At 40.3% G+C, this 19,181-nt stretch overlaps 1 protein-coding gene across 1 annotated transcript; it reads left to right on the top strand.

Annotated features, from left to right (window-relative positions):
• Positions 1–711: 711 nt before the first annotated feature.
• On the top strand, positions 712–18,310 carry c8g (complement component 8, gamma polypeptide; the record flags this gene model as incomplete). The annotated part of the gene is made up of 7 exons (XM_080855483.1): positions 712–876; positions 971–1,113; positions 16,723–16,793; positions 17,122–17,229; positions 17,416–17,517; positions 17,622–17,657; positions 18,303–18,310. The coding sequence occupies 7 exons, from the start codon at positions 712–714 to the stop codon at positions 18,308–18,310; spliced, it is 633 nt and encodes a 210-aa protein (XP_080711609.1).
• Positions 18,311–19,181: the final 871 nt, after the last annotated feature.

The raw sequence follows: 19,181 nt of genomic DNA on the forward strand, positions 1-19,181 counted from the left end.
AGCTTTTTTTTCATTCTCAGTCTTGTGGCCTCATGTCTGTGTGTGTGGAAAGAGTTCTTCAGTTGATTGGATGCACCTGAACAAGGTTTTGCTCTTTGGTGATGTTCTCTTTCTAAGAAACAGCTTAACAGTGTTTTTGAAGATCTGTCAAAATGTTTGTTTTGAGTCAATAAATGTTATGTTTTATCATTTTGAGTGTGCTAAGATATCTGTTCTTTTACATTCAAATGGTCCGAAGGTTTATTTCAAGTAGCTTTTTTAGTCATATTCAGACGATTATCCCCCTAACTGTGAATCTTTTGAAAAGTATAGAACAGAAGTTGTTTTTCTCATTAATTTGGACTTCAGTCCTTTGTCTCTCTAAGAAACAACGTATGCAATATTGTTGGGCCACAGATTAACCCAGTAACAAGAATTATCTTGTCTCCCACTAAAACAGGGTTAATAATAAATCCAGAGAGTTAGGGGTCAGCTCACTGTCCTGTGTGTGTCAACACAGTCGACTCTGACGTGAACTGAGGGATAGAAGTGTGTTTTCTGAAACAGACTGGTGAATGCAGACATACAGACAGGCACACTGTGAGACCAACATAAACATCAACTTAAAAAGCTGAGATAATTTTTTACGATTTAGGTTTATTGATCTAACAAAACCAATAACGTAACATCAGATATTTTGCAGAGTATTTTTCGACAGAAGAAAACTGCAAGATGAGGAGCTCATGGATCTGTATGGTTATACTGACAGCGCTTGGAGGACTGAATACAGGGGGGTGGGTTGGAGCCTCAGGAAGCCGAGGTGGGCGAAACCAGAACAGGCAGAAGGAAAACCCCATCGACAAGATCACTGCAGACCCCAACCTCAGCCTTAACCTGGTACAGTGACAATTCAACTTGAGTTCAGAATCTGTATCTATACATTATCTATGTAACCTCAGTGTAAGTGTAAGGTAGTTTGTTTGTCTCACAGATGGCCGGGAAATGGTTTCTGATTAGTGCCGCCTCAAAATGTCCCTACCTCCTGGAAAATGGTTTTAAAGTGGAGAGTACTTTCATCTCTGTGACACCACCTACCTCCACTGATGGTCTGTTGGTCAGCACTCACAGGAAACTGTAAGTATATCCGATCACCACAAGGGGGTGTCATAATTCTCCTCCTCATATAACAGTCCTTCTTGCCTATGGTAAAAGCCTGATGTCAGAATCACATTTATTGGCCAAGTAAGTTTGCACAAACAAGAAATTTGACTCCGGGTTAAGTGGCTCTCGGTGTACTTACACAAAATAAACACAACACAACAGCAAAACGATCTAAGATATCTAAGAAATATATACATAGAGGAATGGAAATATACAGGAGCTGTGAACTGTAAACACAACAAATAGTGGAAAGGGCAAGAAGTGCAGATGTAAATATGAAATGGTAAGAGAATGACGTTTGAAGTACAGTACACACAGCCTGTATAGTTATACAGTAAGGGCTGGAATGTATTGCAAAATTCGTATTTGACAATAAATAAGTAAATATGATTTGTAGGTGTAATTGAACAGAGGTTATATGGTGATCCAGAGTTATTGCACAGTGCCACAGTGAGTTAACTGTGAGACGGTGAGGGGGAAGAAACTGTTTCTGTGTCTGGTGGATTTGGCGAACAGTGTTCTGTAGTGCCTATACCATTGGGGATGTCCAGGGTGTGAGTGGTCTGCAGTGATTTTCCCTGCCCGTTTCCTGACTCTGGAGGTGTACAGTTCTTGGATAGTGGGCAGGTCGGCACCAATAATCTTTTCTGCCAAACTGACTCTCCGTTTGAGTCTATTCCTATCCAGTTTGGTGGCCGATAGTTATGGAAGTGCAGAGAACAGACTCGATGACTGCAGTGTAGAACTGGATTAGCAGCTCCTGAGGCTGAGCTGGCGCAGGGAGTACATCCTCTGCTGGGCCTTTTTGATGATAGTGTTGATGTTGGGTTCCCACTTCAGGTTTCGGGAGATTGTGGATTCCAGAAACCTGAAGGATTCCACTTTCAACACAGTGCTGTTGAGTATGGTGAGGGGGGGCAGTGCTGGGGGGCTCCTTTTGAAGCCAATTGTCATCTCCGCGGTTTTAAGCGTGTTCAGCTCTAGGTTGTTGCGACCGCACCACAGGGCCAGCTTTTCAATGTCCCCTATATGCAGACTCGTCATCATCACGGATGAGGCGGATGAATGATGCGTCGTCTGCAAATTTTAGGAGTTTAACAGATGGATCTCCTGAGGTGCACGCATCCCTGAGGTGCACCAGTGCTGACTGACCGGGTGCTGGATGTTATTTCACCCAGCCTCACCTGCTGCTTCCTGTCTATCAGGAGGTTTGTGATCCACTGAGAGGTGGAGGCAGGCACAGTGAGCTGGGTGAGTTCAGTGAGGAGAACTTCTGGGATGATGGTGTTGAACACCGAGCTGAACTCGACAAACAGCATCCTTGCATAAGTTTCTGGGGAGTCGAGGTATTGCAGGATGTAGTGCCACCCCATGCTGACTGCATCATCCACTGACCTGTTTGCCCGGTAGGCAAACTGCAGAGGGTCCAGCAGGGGGCCTGTGATGCCCTTCTGATGGGTCAACACCAGGATTTCATGACCACAGACGTCAGGGCAACTATACTCCATGCAGCTCAGAATCAAAGCTCAGAGTGTTTTTTAGAGACAGGGATGATGGTGGAGCGTTTGAAGCAGGTTCACACAGCTCAAGAGGTCTGTTAAAGATCTGTGTGAAGACGGGGGCCAGCTGATCAGTTCAGGCTTTTAAACAGGAGGGTGTCACACCGTCTGCACTCAATAAAGTGAACTCTGAAATAAATGTACTTATATTCAATGTAATTAACATTTCTGTGTTTGGTTTTAAAAAATAGTCCACTTTAGTAAGTCTAGCTTAAAATTAAAACTTGTTAAAGCAAAAGAAGCCAGCTAAATTAATTCAACATAACACTGTTGAGTGAATGGCACAATTACCTCTTAAATGTAGTCCACTTTAGTAAGTCTAACTTAAAATGAAAACTTGTTAAAGCAAAAGAAGCCAGCTTAGTTAATTCAACATAAAACTGTTGAGTGAATGGCACGATCACATCTAAAATCTAGTCCACTTCAGTAAGTCTAACTCAAAATTAAAACTTGTTAAAGCAAAAGAAGCCAGCTAAGTTAATTCAACATAGCAGTGTTAAGTGAATGGGACAATCACCTCTAAAATCTAGTTCACTTTAGTAAGTCTAAATTAAAATGAAAACTTGTTAAAGCAAAAGAAGCCAGCTAAGTTAAATCAACATAACACTGTTGAGTGAATGGCACAATCCCCTCTATACAAGAATGTCCTAGATGGGTTTTTGTAGGCCTTGCATTGCACATGCTCAGAAGCTGATGCTGTGTTCAAATTAATGTGCTGGAGGTCACGGTCTTACCCAGCTGGTATATTTTATTCTGTGATGTTGAAATATAAGTGCATGGTTTAAGAGTGATATTCCTGGTCTTACTGTATTTGTCTTGCAAAAATCAAGCATATATGAGCACATGTTGGCTAGGTAACGAGTTAGCCATTTAACAAAATGCTACCTGACATACATACATTAAAATAGCGATCTTGTTGTCAGAGCGCAATAAGAATCCGTATTAACCAGTAAATAGGGCAATACGCGGGTGGCATGGCATTTGTTAAAGCAAAAGAAGCCAGCTTAGTTAATTCAACATAAAACTGTTGAGTGAATGGCACGATCACATCTAAAATCTAGTCCACTTCAGTAAGTCTAACTCAAAATTAAAACTTGTTAAAGCAAAAGAAGCCAGCTAAGTTAATTCAACATAGCAGTGTTAAGTGAATGGGACAATCACCTCTAAAATCTAGTTCACTTTAGTAAGTCTAAATTAAAATGAAAACTTGTTAAAGCAAAAGAAGCCAGCTAAGTTAAATCAACATAACACTGTTGAGTGAATGGCACAATCCCCTCTATACAAGAATGTCCTAGATGGGTTTTTGTAGGCCTTGCATTGCACATGCTCAGAAGCTGATGCTGTGTTCAAATTAATGTGCTGGAGGTCACGGTCTTACCCAGCTGGTATATTTTATTCTGTGATGTTGAAATATAAGTGCATGGTTTAAGAGTGATATTCCTGGTCTTACTGTATTTGTCTTGCAAAAATCAAGCATATATGAGCACATGTTGGCTAGGTAACGAGTTAGCCATTTAACAAAATGCTACCTGACATACATACATTAAAATAGCGATCTTGTTGTCAGAGCGCAATAAGAATCCGTATTAACCAGTAAATAGGGCAATACGCGGGTGGCATGACTAGGCATTAGCCAATCAGAATGTTCGTACTGTTGTTGCCATATAATACATTTCAATATTTGATAACTAAATGTAGATGATTTGCCTGACAGTCCTTGAAGGTGCATGTAAAAGCTCAATTACTAATAAATAACCATTTTATATAAAACTAATAATTGAATTATATCACGTTGATATCACATGATGGCTGTCGTTTTCCATTGGTAATAAATAATATTATAGAACTAAGGTATGGCATGGTGGCTCAGGTGCTTGCACTGCTGCCTCACAGCAAGAAGGTCATGGATTCGATTCCTGCATGGGGCACTTTTGGTTCGGGGGCAGGTCCTCCCCAGACCTTCAGTGCTCAGGTGGGCTACGTATCTCCCGGGCCTTTCTGTGTGGAGTTTGCATGTTCTCCCAGTGTCCATAAGGACCCCAACAGCACACTCTCCTATCAATCCCTGACCAAGATGGACGGTTCACTTCACTTGGTCCCCGGGCGCTTAAAAGCTGCCCACTGCTCCTGGGGTGCTGGAGGTGTGTGTGTGTGGCCACCTAATATGTAATTGAAGTCAGCCTTGTTTGTATTGTGATTTGAATTTACATACCTACATTGTGTGAAAATTGTTGAAATAACTAGGCTTTATAACAATGAAAACCAGGTACTACTTATTCATGTCAGTTAAATTGGAACTACAAGGAGTTGTTCAGTTGGTGTTAGTAGATCCAGTTGAGTTAGAATTACATAAGTGAGTTAGGTCAGTGTAATGAAGGTCTGTTTAGTTAGATGACCACTGCCTGATCAATTATGGCTAATTTGACCAAATAATTACTTAATACAAGTCTTGTTGGTTTCACATAAGTTAGTTATTTCCTCTGTAATAATAGTATTAAGTTAGTTTGAACACAACTCAGTTATGTGGAAAACATTGACATAACAATATTTAGTAATTTAACAACTTATTTTTTTGAGTGCACTGTAAACCCGAACGTCCAAAGTAATTAAATATATTAAGTAGTGGATACTCAAAGTTTTAGATAAAGTTCTACTTACTTAATTGTGTCAAGTTGATGTAACGTGTTCTTCCTTTTGAGTAATTTTAACTAATACGTTTTGATTGACTGGAACTATTTCAACAAACCAATCACGCGCTAGCCAATCAGATCCGATCTAAAGAGTGGGAACTAAAAAAAAAATGATGGCGGCTCAAACTCCGTAGATGGACGTATTTGTACCTGACATTAGTTTGTTTTACTTTTTTTTGCTTATATTTTCATAAAGTTACCGAGAAATACACATCGTACAATGTAAAAACCCCGTTATTGTAACTGAAAAGTACGTCTGATAGGATTTACGAGTTGACTGAGACACCTAGCTAATGTTAGCATGCTACTTCACAAGGTAAACACCTTGCTAGTGGCGTGATTGGTTTGTTGACCTGTCAGTCTCACTATAATGTCTCCATTACCAACACAAGAACCTATTTAGCAGTTGCTCTTCTTCTGCAATGTATTCATTTTATTCATTTATTTTAATTCAATTAAAATTCAGTTTAATGTAGTATTTATATATAGAGATCATTTTTAATTTCGAGTTAATCTCTGATTCGCTTTCCGTAGCAGAGGGCGGTGCTAATTTAAAACGGATACTCATTTGCCCTAGCTCTGGAAGAAAAAAAAGTAAGTTTAAACGGTTGAGAGAGTTTGGCGCGAAGCAACAGAAGGCGACCTGCAGAAAGTGACTACATACTACTACCCTACACGACAGCAGTCAGCATCACTGGACTACATGTAAGTTTTGAATGTTAATATTTATTCACTTTTATACATTTGAGGTGTTTGTCTCAGAGAGCGTAGACCTTCTCCCAGCCCGCGCCCTTCACTGACTTATCACGGGAGTCTTGTAAGGCATTGGCAACTTGGTGAGTTAAGTCAGATATAGGTTAGCTGCTAAGGGACGAGCCACTTAGCAGACCTCTAACGTTACACACTCCAGTCACTAGACTATTACGTCTGCGAGCAACCATATTCTTCGTGAGTGGTCTTAAATGAATCCTGGTGACCCGAGCTGGCGAGCAATTGTGTTAGTCATGATTATATATGTCAAAGGGTTGGTGTTTAAAACCTTCAAAGATTGTTTTTGCTAGTTCTACCCCCACCCCTCATTACGCTAGCGGCACGTGTTTTGAGGGACTTTCCCTTAATGATACAGGCTAAATGTACTCTCAGTTTACTAATGATAGATGTATTTTATATTGGGTAAAGTATTTTAACGTACTCAACGGAATTGTACTAATATTTGGGAAATGTCAATGTTATATATATTAAGTTATAACTAAGTGTTAAGTTGAAACAATCTGCTTGGTGGAACCGCTTATTTTATTTTTTTTGTAGTGCGTAAAGTCGAACTCCGTGGCCATTTACGTCTACCGTAGCCTTTTTATGTTATATTAAAAGAGCATGAACGAGCATAATGGGGCCACTTTAAGCTCCAACTGAGTTCCTACACTGCAAGTCCACGTTCACTGTAGCTTCTAGGGAAGCTTGTTTTAAATTCTGAGCAGTGAGCAGCACCGAGACAAGAGATTGCTGTTGAACACGAGTCAACTGCCCGCCATCTTGTGCTGCATCGGTTAAAAAAGAAATGGCAATATTGTTGATGAACCATGCAGTAAAGTTGGATTAATTATAAATATTTTAACTTTACTGCAATATTTTAACTTTACTGTTTAATGAACAATATTGCCATTTCTTTTTCAACCGACGCAGCACAAGATGGCGGGCAGTTGACTCGTGTAGTAAAGAGCTGCTGCTTTTCTTTAGGCTAATGTTAATTTTGCTGGATGGCTTTAGTGGCTTGACACTTTGTGAATAAATGGAAAGATTATAAACAGGGAACATTTTTAAAATGAAATATTTATTAATTTGACACGCTTTGAATGCTTTTAATTGTTCAGTTTCAGATCAGTTTATGCCTTTGTATCTCTCTGTTCCAGTTTTCAAGAAGTTAAGACAGAGTTGAGGAAGATAACTGGAGATGTGATAAAGGTAATCCAATGAATGTAAATTCCTCTATCAACCACCCCTCTTTCATTTAAGACATTTCATTCAAGAATTGTTAAAAAGTAATTTATTTATGCTATTTTCCATCTATAGACATCATATAAAACAAATTGTTTTTAGTAAAACATGTCATTTTAAAGCAGTGTTAGATGTAGTCCATGAACACGTTTAGGTAAGCTAATAGTAATTCACTTGTTGTTATATTAAGTAAGCAATTCTGTTTTAAAGGTTTTAGATGGTGGTCTAAACTTTCATTTTTTTTCTTTGCCTTTTAGGTTGCTGGTTCCAAAATGCTCTGGAAGTGTAAGTTGTGTGCAGCTTCTTACACCTCCAGAATACAGTTATTTAGACACTATAGGCTGCAGCACAGCCACTATTCCAGAATCAGCCCTCTTCCATGCCTCTACACTGATTGCATTTGCACATTTGAGACACTTAATGCACTGAGTACTCATTTGTCAAGATATCATACAGCACAACCTAGCAGTTGTACAGAGCAGAGTCAGGGTCCTGTGTTATTTAAATGCCCTTTATGCACATTTCAGCAACCCTTTTCTAATTCTGCCATTTTCAGTCATCTCAGAAAGCATTTGAAAAATCATGAAACAGTGACGTGCCCATATAAGGATTGTAGCTACAGCACAAATGTGTACTCCTCGTTCAATACTCATAAAAGTAGAGAACACCAAGCAGGTCTTGCATCTGACTTTCAAATTGATATTGTCAGTGAGGATCCCCATAGTCTTCAAGCCAGTATTTCTGAGGAAACTAGTGATTTGCATGAAGAAAACCCAGGCCAGAGCAGAGAAGGGAGTAGTGGTGATCAATGTGACACTGGCAGTCTAAGAAATCAACTTAAAAAAAACGTATCTTCCTTATTTCTGAAGATGCAGGCTATCCTCCATGTCTCAAACACAGCTACTCAGGAAATAGTAGACCACTTGAATCAGATCTTCTCTTTATCTGAGCCGTTGATCAAAGAGGCAGTAAATGACATACTGCAAAAAAATGGTCACAGTATTGCAGAACCTACACTGAGTGAAGTTGTTGCCGCTGTCATGGACTGCAATGTTCTCTCTACGTCAACCTCTAAAGGTGCCGAATTGAGTTCATCCAAGCGCAGGAAAACCTTTATTGAACACAACTATCCTTATGTTATGCCAGTGGAGTATCAGTTGGAGCAACCTGGACATACCAGCATGTATGTTCCTATCCTTGCAATGATCCAAGAGTTGTTTAAAAACACAGACATTCTCAACAAGATTACTGAAACAAATACTGCAGCTGGTCAATATGTATCGTGCTCCAATGGCTCTCATTTCCTTGAAAATGAGTTACTGTCAACAGGGGGTCTCATATTACCACTCCAGCTATATACTGATGATCTTGAAATTTGCAACCCACTTGGCACATCACGCAAAATTCACAAATTTTGTGCTGTATATTGGGTCCTTGCTAATGTGCCACCAAAATACAGATCAGCATTACATGCTATACAGCTAGCAATACTGGTAAAAGTGACAGACCTCCGTAAGTATGGATATGCAGCTGTACTTGCTCCATTGCTGCGTGATCTTCAAACTCTGGAAAAAGACGGGGTCTTCATTGAAAGAGTTGGTCAGAATGTCAGAGGCACTGTCTTTTGTGTTTCTGCTGACAATTTGGCTGCTCATGGAATAGGTGGCTTTGTAGAGTCATTTAGAGCAGGCCATGTTTGCAGATTCTGTACAGGCTCAGTTGAACAGTTTCAAGTAACTGAAGTCAGAGAGAGAAAGTTTCTTCAGAGAACCAAAGCCAGCCATGACCTACATGTGCAAACTGTTCAAGAAAGTGACACTTTGAGCATCCACTTCGGTGTTAAGGGTGGCTGTGTCTTGCGTGAGTCCCTGAATTACTTCCATACAATCACTGGATTTCCTCCTGATATACTCCATGATCTTCTGGAAGGTATCGTTCCCATGGAGCTGTCTCTTTGTGTTAAAGAGATGATCCGGCTAAAGTACTTCACTTTGGATTATTTGAACAACAAGATTACATCATTTCCATATCAACATACTGATAAAGTGGATAGACCTCAGCCACTTCCCAAAACGTTTCTTTCTCGAGGAACGATTGGAGGTAATGGACATGAAAATGCCACTCTGCTCCGACTTCTTCCAATGCTTGTTGGCAGTGTAGTACCAGAGGGTGATGAGTCATGGGCAGTTTTGATGGAGTTGAAAGAAGTGGTAGAGTTAGCATTGTGCCCGTCATTTACTGATGAAACCTTAGACTATTTTGATTGCAAGATCAGTGATCATAGACAGGCATTGCTAGAGGTTTTCCCTGAGGTTAGGCTCCGTCCTAAACATCATTATGTGGAGCATTATCCCGCTCTTATCAAGTGCTTTGGGCCCCTGCTGCATGTTTGGACCATGCGGTTTGAGGCCAAGCACCGCTTTTTCAAAAGAGTGGTGCATGACGCTCAAAACTTCAAAAATATTTTGAAGACAATGGCAATCAGACACCAACACATGATGGCATATCATCTTGCTGCACCATCATTTTTCAAGCCAAAAACTCAGGCATCCAGGGTTGAGTCTGTTCTGGTGTCATCTCTACCAGAGGTTGCTCAATTACACATTAGAGAACAAACAACTAGTGACACAATCTACAAGACATCAAATGTGACCATTGATGGCACAGACTATGTCTGTGGAATGTTTTTGTCTGTAGGAGTCAGCAGTGGACTGTCTAAATTTAGCAAAATAGAAGAGATCTTTCTTGTGAATCACAACGTATCTTTTCTGTGTTATGATTTTGACTCCTGGTATGTAGAACATCTACGGTCCTATGAGCTGTCAACTGCAGACACAAGCCTGTCGATCCACCTGCAGTCTGTTCTGAATGATACAGTCCCTCTCTCAGCATACAAGATAGACGGCTCGTTGCTGCTGACCCCCAAGCGGTTCATTCAAGTGAGACAGAACTGAGTTCAGGTAATAATGAATGGTTCTTTTATTTATCAGTTATTGTGTTTATTCACTCACCGTGGAGTTAAGCAATTTATAAGCTGTATATACTATAAGTGGTACTTTTTAACAACCTGATTTTGTCCTTTCATTAGCACAATGGCGGCTGCATCCCCACAACCAATGATTCTTCGTGTTGTTGAGCCAGACCAGGCTAGAAAATTAAAACTCAGCTCACGACCAGCCTCTGTTGATGCACTAATCAACATCATAAAAGAACAGCTGGAAATCAACCTTGACTTCGATTTGCTGTACGAAGATCCAGACTTCGAAGGGAAACTTACTTCCCTTACAGACATTGAGGAATTGCCACAAAAAGCTGTTGTGCACATCTCACTTTCACTAGACTCCAGCTCTATTGCATCTACGGTTCTACTTTCAGATGTGTCATCTCCAGAGCGCCTCAGCAGGTGGCCTCCAGGTCATTTTCCTGTTCCCACATTTGCATTTGATGTTGAACTGAAACTTAGAGATGGAAATGCGGAATATGAGAAGAACAACACACACCTTAAGTTGACAAGAGACCTGAAGCACGACATTTTAGAAAAGCTTGCATCTACTATATATGGTTTTAAGGCCTACCCAAGTGATAAAGAGATCGCACAGGCTGCTGAGGCTCTTGTAGCTAAACATCCCTGCTTGAAGGAAGCAGGATCTGAGACTGGCTGGAATGGATGGAAAAATAGCATCAAATTCAAAATGGGCAATTTCAGGAACAAAATGAGACGGGCTGGATGCCAGGAGGTCACTGTAAATGGGGGGAAACGAAGCAGAAGCAATCCTGAAAAAGAAACTTCACATTCAAACATAAAAAGACCCAAGCGAGCCGAAGTAAACTTCTTACCAAACTTTCCCCAAGGACAGGATCCTTCAAGCCTTGAGCAGTTGAGGCAGACAATTGTTGATGAAGTAAAGAAGACAGAGAAGAACCTGCCCCTTATAAGAAAATGGATGGAGACCACATTTCCCCTACGCCGTCAGACCATTGTGATGTCCTGCCCACCAGTCAATGAGCTCATGAACCTCTGGCCTGCACTGAAAATAGAGTCTGAGGTAATATGGATCAGCTCTCTCGTTTTAAGGGAAAATAATTGTGATTCATACTTGTTTGGCTGCTATTTTCTGCTTTATAAAGGTTTGCTAGATTCTTCAAATTTAACAGTTTTTTAAGTGTTGTTGCTGTTTTCTCCTCCTGTTACATTTCAATGTAGTTGTATGCAGAGTTCCAGCGAATTACAAATCAGAACCTGCCCAACACATTTTATGCTGAGCTTGACCTCCATATGCCAAGACTGATGACCTTATTCAGACAGAAGGCATCAAAATCTGGAAAGACAGCAGATGCGCTGGCTAAAATTTTAAAAAGCCACGATGAACTGGTAAATAGATTAGAACACACTTCATAGGTTGAACCGGTGAAACTTCTAACAGTTACAATGCCTCAAATGAGCTTTGTGAATTTTGCAAATAGTCCACTTTGTGTTTGCCATTTGTCTTCCTGCATTTAAGATGTGAACAGGTTATTTGTGGACATCTGATTGAACTGTTTAAAAAAAATCAGCTTTATTCGGTAAACTCTTAAGTATGAACAATTCTGTTTTTATCTGAATAGGAAATACATGACATCCACACCAGGCGCACTACTGTTCTCCACGCTCTTCCTGTGTACCTGCACGAGGACGTTTCTGGATTTTTCAGAACCTGCACAGTGAGTCTCCTTAAGTCACTAACAGATTCTACTTTGTATAATGTAAACAGTTCATCAAAATACTAATATCTTTTAGGACTTTCCTTTGTTTAGTCTACCCATACAGTATCCATGTATTGGCAAGTGATAAGATGTTACGTAAAACATTTTCCTGTAAATGTCCTTTAGCTTGGTTTCAGTCTCTCACACCACTTAAGTTCTCTGGTAATTTGGCTGATTCGTGTGTGCAGAACATGGATCTTATGTTTTTCACCTCTTACAATGAGACCCAGGACTCCCTTGTAAAACAGGTTTTGGTTTAGTTCAGTTTAGTTTGTGTTGGTTTGTGATTAGCATCTCTTTTTCATTCATTCAGGACGAGTCTGATGAGCCAGACCTTGATGGTGTTGCAGTGGGCCTCCTTACTGTCATCAGTGACCATGTCACAAGTGAAGTTCAGTACCACCCTGTGAGAATCTCTGTGGTCATTGAAAGTGATGCTGTGGTCAACCTCCCCAAACTTGCCGATGCCTTCCTGGTAATTTTTGGACTGATATATGCACTACACCTCAGCTACCCCAAAGCACTGACCAACACGTTTGAATTCACCCAAAAGGTTTTACTTGGTCTAGAAAGTGGTAAACTGTCACCCAGGTTGCAGACTCTTAAGAATGACTTGTTGATGTAGAAAAACTCACCTGAAAGAAGGCTGCCGGGTAAAGCATTCTAAAAGGCTAGTTCAAAGTCTTAAAATCTTCTTAAACAGCTTATAGATTTTTTTTTTGGGGGTAATTTCTGCCCTGTTACCTTACTCACTACTACACACTGTTTTTTCTTTTATAGCTGTAACAAGTGATAATATAATATCTGTATTATTTTTACAATTTATTTATTTAAGTATATTTTAAAATATTTTTTTGTTATTCATTTTAAACAGTAGAGACAGTTGCATGGTCATCAGTTGAGAGGCAGGTGACTGATGAGGGAGGTGACTGATGGAGGAGGTGGAGAGGGAGGTGACTGATGGAGGAGGTGGAGAGGGAGGTGACTGATGGAGAGGGAGGTGACTGATGGTGGAGGTGGAGAGGGAGGTGACTGATGGAGGAGGTGGAGAGGGAGGTGACTGATGGTGGAGAGGGAGGTGACTGATGGTGGAGAGGGAGGTGACTGAAGTAGGTGAAGAGAGGGAGGTGACTGAAGTAGGTGAAGAGAGGGAGGTGACTGAAGTAGGTGAAGAGAGGGAGGTGACTGAAGTAGGTGGTGGGAGGGAGGTGACTGATGGTGGAGGTGGAGAGGGAGGTGACTGATGGAGGAGGTGGAGAGGGAGGTGACTGGAGGAGGTGGAGAGGGAGGTGACTGATGGAGGAGGTGGAGAGTGAGGTGACTGATGGAGGAGGTGGAGAGGGAGGTGACTGGAGGAGGTGGAGAGGGAGGTGACTGATGGAAGAGGTGGAAAGGGAAGTGAATGATAGAGGAGGTGGAGAGGGAGGTGATTGATGGAGGAGAGGGAAGTGACTGATGGAGGAGAGGGAGGTGACTGGTGGAGAGGGAGGTGACTGATGGAAGAGGTGGAGAGGGAGGTGACTGATAGAGGAGGTGGAGAGGGAGGTGATTGATGGAGGAGAGGGAAGTGACTGATGGAGGAGAGGGAGGTGACTGATGGAGGAGGTGGAGAAAGGGAGGTGACTGATAGAGGAGGTGGAGAGGGAGGTGACTGATGGAGGAGAGGGAAGTGACTGATGGAGGAGAGGGAAGTGACTGATGGAGGAGAGGGAGGTGACTGATGGTGGAGAGGGAGGCTTTGATTTAAAGATGTTTATTATTTATTTTTCTATTTCATTTTAATATTGCAATGTGCTAAAAAAGAGTGGGCAAGAAAATGCTGTTCAATAGCAGATGTTCCTTTTTGTAATTTCATTTCAAATTGCTGCCCTGTTACCTTACTCACTACTACACACTGTTTTTTCTTTTATAGCTGTAACAAGAGAGAAATATAATGTCTGTATTATTTTTACAATTTATTTAAGCTGTACAATGAATTACAGGACACGTTTAAATATGTTTTTTGTTTTTAATTTTGAATAGTAGACAGTTGCATGGTCATAAGTTGAGAGGCAGGTGACTGATGAGGGAGGTAGAGAGATGGAGGTGACTGAAGTAGGTGGAGAGGGAGGTGACTGATGGAGGAGTAGGAGAGGGAGGTGACTGATGGAGGAGGTGGAAAAGGGAGGTGACTGAAGTAGGTGGAGAGGGAGGTGACTGATGGAAGATGTGGAGAGAGGGAGGTGACTGGAAGATGTGGAGAGAGTGAGGTGACTGATGGAGGAGGTGGAGAGTGAGGTGACTGGAGGAGGTGGAGAGAGTGAGGTGACTGATTGAGGAGGTGGAGAGAGTGAGGTGACTGATGGAGGAGGTGGAAAGGGAGGTGACTGGTGGAGAAGGAGGCTTTGATTTATAGATGTTCATTATTTATTTTTCTATTTAATTTCAAAATTGCAGTGTGCTAAAAGAAAAGAGCGGGCAAGAACATGCTGTGCAATAGCATATGTTCATGACTTTGTTATTTTGAGTAAGGTAAACTCAATGTAATTAAGGTAATAAATTGCCTCAAATATTTTAAGTTTAAAGTCACATCTTTTTAAGTAAACTATTTCAACTGCTTTGACTACTGTGTACTTAAAAAAAATGACAACACAAACTAATAAACTTTGAGTTGTGTTAACATAAAATGGTGTGGTTGTGTACTTGTTTTTTTAAAGTTCTGTGAACTTATTCCAGTGGTTTCACTGAAAATAACTGAGTTGCCTTAACAGAAAACTGTAAGTAATATTAACTGCAAATATTTGAGTTGAGCTAAATGAGCACTTTAATTTAACTGTTATCAAAAGGTACAAGTAGCAAGTAATCAAACCTTTTAAGTTCTGGAAACTTTTGACTTTTAAGTTAATCAACTTAAAAAATTTGAGGCAATTTATTACGTCAAAATTTTTGAGTTCTGCTAACTTATTCGGGTTTACAGTGTGTGGGCCTGATGCCTTCTTTGTCGTCTGTCCCTGAAAGGGACACACATCCTCTTCACAGACCGTCAGTGCCGGTGGGGAGTCAGGGGGAGGGGGGAGGTGATAACAGGGGGGGCAGATCATTGTGTGAAGTATGATTAGTTGGAGCGGGTGAGGGGTGTGAATGTGGGGTGATCAAACCTGCAATACAACACATTCAGATCGTCATTCAGTTGAGGGTTCTCCATAGTGTGGGGGTGGGTTTTCCTATAGTTGGTGATGTCCTGCAGGCCTCTCCACACTGACGCAGGGTCATTAGCTGAAAAACTGTTTTTCAGCTTTGGGTACACACATGCCTTTCCAAAAACTGATGTAGGATGTCACAGTGTCAGTCAGGTCGTCCAGGTCTGTAGATGCAGCCTCTAAAACACTCCAGTCAGTGCAGTCAAAGCAGGCCTGTAGCTCCAGTTTTGACTTGAGTTTTGGTCTGATTATTATGGTTCTTTAATTTGATATCTGATTTCTAACATAAGACATCTATACAACTAGTATGAAAACACAAGAGGGATAATTACATTTACATTTAGTCATTTAGCAGATGCTTTTATCCAAAGCTACTTACAAGGATGTATACAAATGTTTTACATTTACACTGATGGCACACTGCACATCAGGAGCAATTAGAGGATCAGTCTTGCTCAAGGATGCTTCAACAGGGAATCGAACTAGCTTACTAGATTACTAAAGGACTTCGCTACCTCCTGTACCACTGTCGCCCCCCATAATAAATAATTTAGCTAAATGTGGAGTGTTACTACAGTGTTGTGATTTGCAACCTTGGCCTCAGTGGCTTTTCTTATGTATGGTTTGGGTTGTACTTCACCTTGCTTGTGAACTGCTTGGGATAAAGGCATCTTCCAAAATGAATAAAAGTATATGAAAATGTAATGGTTTCTTTGTAGCCTTACTGTCATTTCAATAGTCAGGCAAGGCAATAGTTACCTCGAATGATACCTTAAATAATTCTGTATAAGTTGTGAAGGAGGTTTGCACATACAGAAAAATACTGCAGCTATTTATTTAAACAGTAGAGAAGACAAAATATACCACCTGATTTAGACAGAGAAGCAAGTCGCCATCCTCTTTGGAGTGTGAAAAAGATTATACAATATGTGTGCACATATGGAATGAATAGGTTGCAAGCCAGCCCATCTCTTGATTTTCCTGTGCAAAATAAACATGCAATTTCATAGGCCCAAAACAGCTTCGTAAAAACATGTGGCCTCTAGGCGTGGTGTTTGGAGAGATTCCACTGTGACTTGTAGCTGTGTTTACCGACATGACTGGCATATTTGGGAGATTTGGTCAGCCACCACCAAAATTTGCCAAAGGCTTACCTAACTTGACATAAACATAATAACAATGACTAATGGTGAATTAATTGCATTAAGCACAGACAGGCCATTGTTATTCAATAACACACACTTAATGTTTATTATTGTCATAGGCTCAAATAGTATTTATCCAAAGTTCATAAAACTATCTAAAATTGTACATGTTTGATTAACAGCATATATTGTGTTTCTTTTTACTTTTTACATACAAATAATAGAAAAAAGGAATCTCTTTTCATCTAAACTCATTTTTTCCCATTTTTAGTAATCAGCAGTGTTGGGAGATCAAGCAGGAATACCAGACCACTAAAACCACAGGAAGATTCTTGTTCTCGAGTTAGTATTGCCCCCAGATGCATACCGTGCACTTACACATATCCCTTTCAAAGTAGCTCTATGTCACCTGCATTGTAGTAAAAGAAGACCATTGGCTTAAAGACACATTATTCTTTAGGTCCCTTTGTTTATAATGCAGAGCAAGTCTTATCCCAGAGAGATAAGACACATTCTGAAAACAATTGTGTACTTTGCCACTCAGCAAGTTCATTCAGCGATTCATGCTGCTGTAAGACCATTCATTAACTTAAGTAAGAAAGAGACACCTCATTACGGTCACATCACGGTCTTTGTATCTCAATGTATCTTTGCTTGTTGTGTTTCATAGACAAGAATCCAAGAAAAAACATTGATATTGTGATTGCCGAAACAGACCACAGCTCCTATGTCATATTGTACTTTCAGAGGCAAGGAAAAATCTCCATGAAATTATATGGTGGGTACCTGATAAACACAGCATGGTATTTTGTGAGGTTTATGTAGGGTAGTTTTAGCAACTATGTATATACTATACTACATACTGGAGTAGTTTTAATGACAAGTTAATGAAACTAGGTGAACTGATGGAGGTGAACTGAAGTTTAAATTTGATGGTATGGTATTTATATGTTGTATCTCTCAGGTCGATCCCCAAAAGTGCCAGACTCTATTGCAGATAAATTTGAGGAGCTCGCAGCAAAACAGAATCTTGGGTTGGATTATGTCTTCCCGTTCCCAGATTACAGTAAATCTCACCACTTGTTGCAATTAAACATCTAATGATGTGGAGTAAGGACTAATTTTGCACATATTGTCAATTATGTTCACAATAATATCCCCTGTTTTCAGGCTTCTGTGAGACCACTGACAAGGATTATGTGCTTGGTGAGTCCAAACGGTGTTCTAATGCCCATTCGTATGTGTATGGTTAGTTTAGTGTTACTGGAAGAGTTTTCTGCAATATTTGTTGCAAAAAAAAAAACCCATAAAAACACGAAATGTACTATACTGATGTAACCCAACGAACAGTGATAAGAGTGCTCTCTGACATACTTGTACATTGTTACGTCTACTTGTGGACTGAATGCTACTGTGGTTTTATATGTAGGCTATTTACTCAGGCGCGGTGTTACACTGATGAAAACGTTCTAGCTTGCCGAGTTATTAAGAGCTGTAAATGTATCGATTTTGATTGCGTTCAGGCACGCGAGCCGTTTTAATAGGTAACTGTTAGTGACACAGTAGAACGAGGTTTCGAGTTACCTCTTTGGCGAAGCGAATTGGAGGAAGGAGATTGGTGGAGCACCACATTTTGGAGAAATTCCAAGAGGCCAATCCAGCGACATCTATCCCTCTCGAAAACATCACGTTGTTTTTCCGTAGGCGTCATGAGTTTTCATTGTTGCATAACTTTCACTTAAGTAACAAGACATAAGATATCGTATAGATTCTGGAATAGATGCATGCTTATTTCCGTACAGTTATACCATTAATGATTTGTATAACGTGTTCTATGTCACTTTCTTTCAGTCATATAATGGATAATTGTCCGTCTCTGTCCTTGGCAACATTCATGGAGTATTTGGGAACAGTGAAAGCACATTTGTCCACGAATCTGGATCACACTTTCATAAGATATACAATTGTTTCTGTCCTTATGAAGAGATACAAAAGCAACATTAAAAAACTCATTTTTCATCCCAGTGTGTGAAGTCAAATACATCTTTTAAAATTATTACTTGTGAAAATCTGACAATAAACAGTCTAATGCAAGCTCAGACTTATTTAGATATAAGTCATACATGTATTAGTCTTCTGCAGAAGGATCAGAAACACACAGAGTGAACAATGAGCAGTCTGTGCGAATTGGATGAATTCTCTCACCGGCAGTGTCTATTTACCAGGGTTACAGAGATAAGAAGAACAGAGAGTATCACTCTGTTTCAGCACACTATATTCTCAAGAGCAGAAAAAAATATCACTGCAGTTCTCCTTACTATTTCACATGACATGCTTTACACAATAACACTTGTAATTCGCATAATTTCTAAAACATTGGGCTTGAACTCCACAATGGGCTCCATGCTGTGATCTAACAAAGGCTACTGACATCCCTTTCAAATGTTTTATTTCAAAGCATTTTGTGCCTTTAGTGGCCCCATTTCACCTCTGCAGGGGTAAAAAACCTGTTTCTGTCTTAGAGCCCTCCATCACATTCCTACCCCTTACCCCATCTCCTCCCTCTTCTATGTGATATAACTCTCCTTAAGCAAGACTCTGCTTGTACCTTTAAACAAGTTAGTTACACAACTAATGAAAAACACGTTTACCTTATGTATTCACAACTCATCTCTGTTTTTTGTGTGTATTTATTTGATACCAGATAAAAGTATTAAACACCCCTAAATT

Source organism: Sprattus sprattus (genome assembly GCF_963457725.1).
Source record: "Sprattus sprattus genome assembly, chromosome: 17".
NCBI classification, from domain to species: Eukaryota; Metazoa; Chordata; class Actinopteri; order Clupeiformes; family Clupeidae; genus Sprattus; species Sprattus sprattus.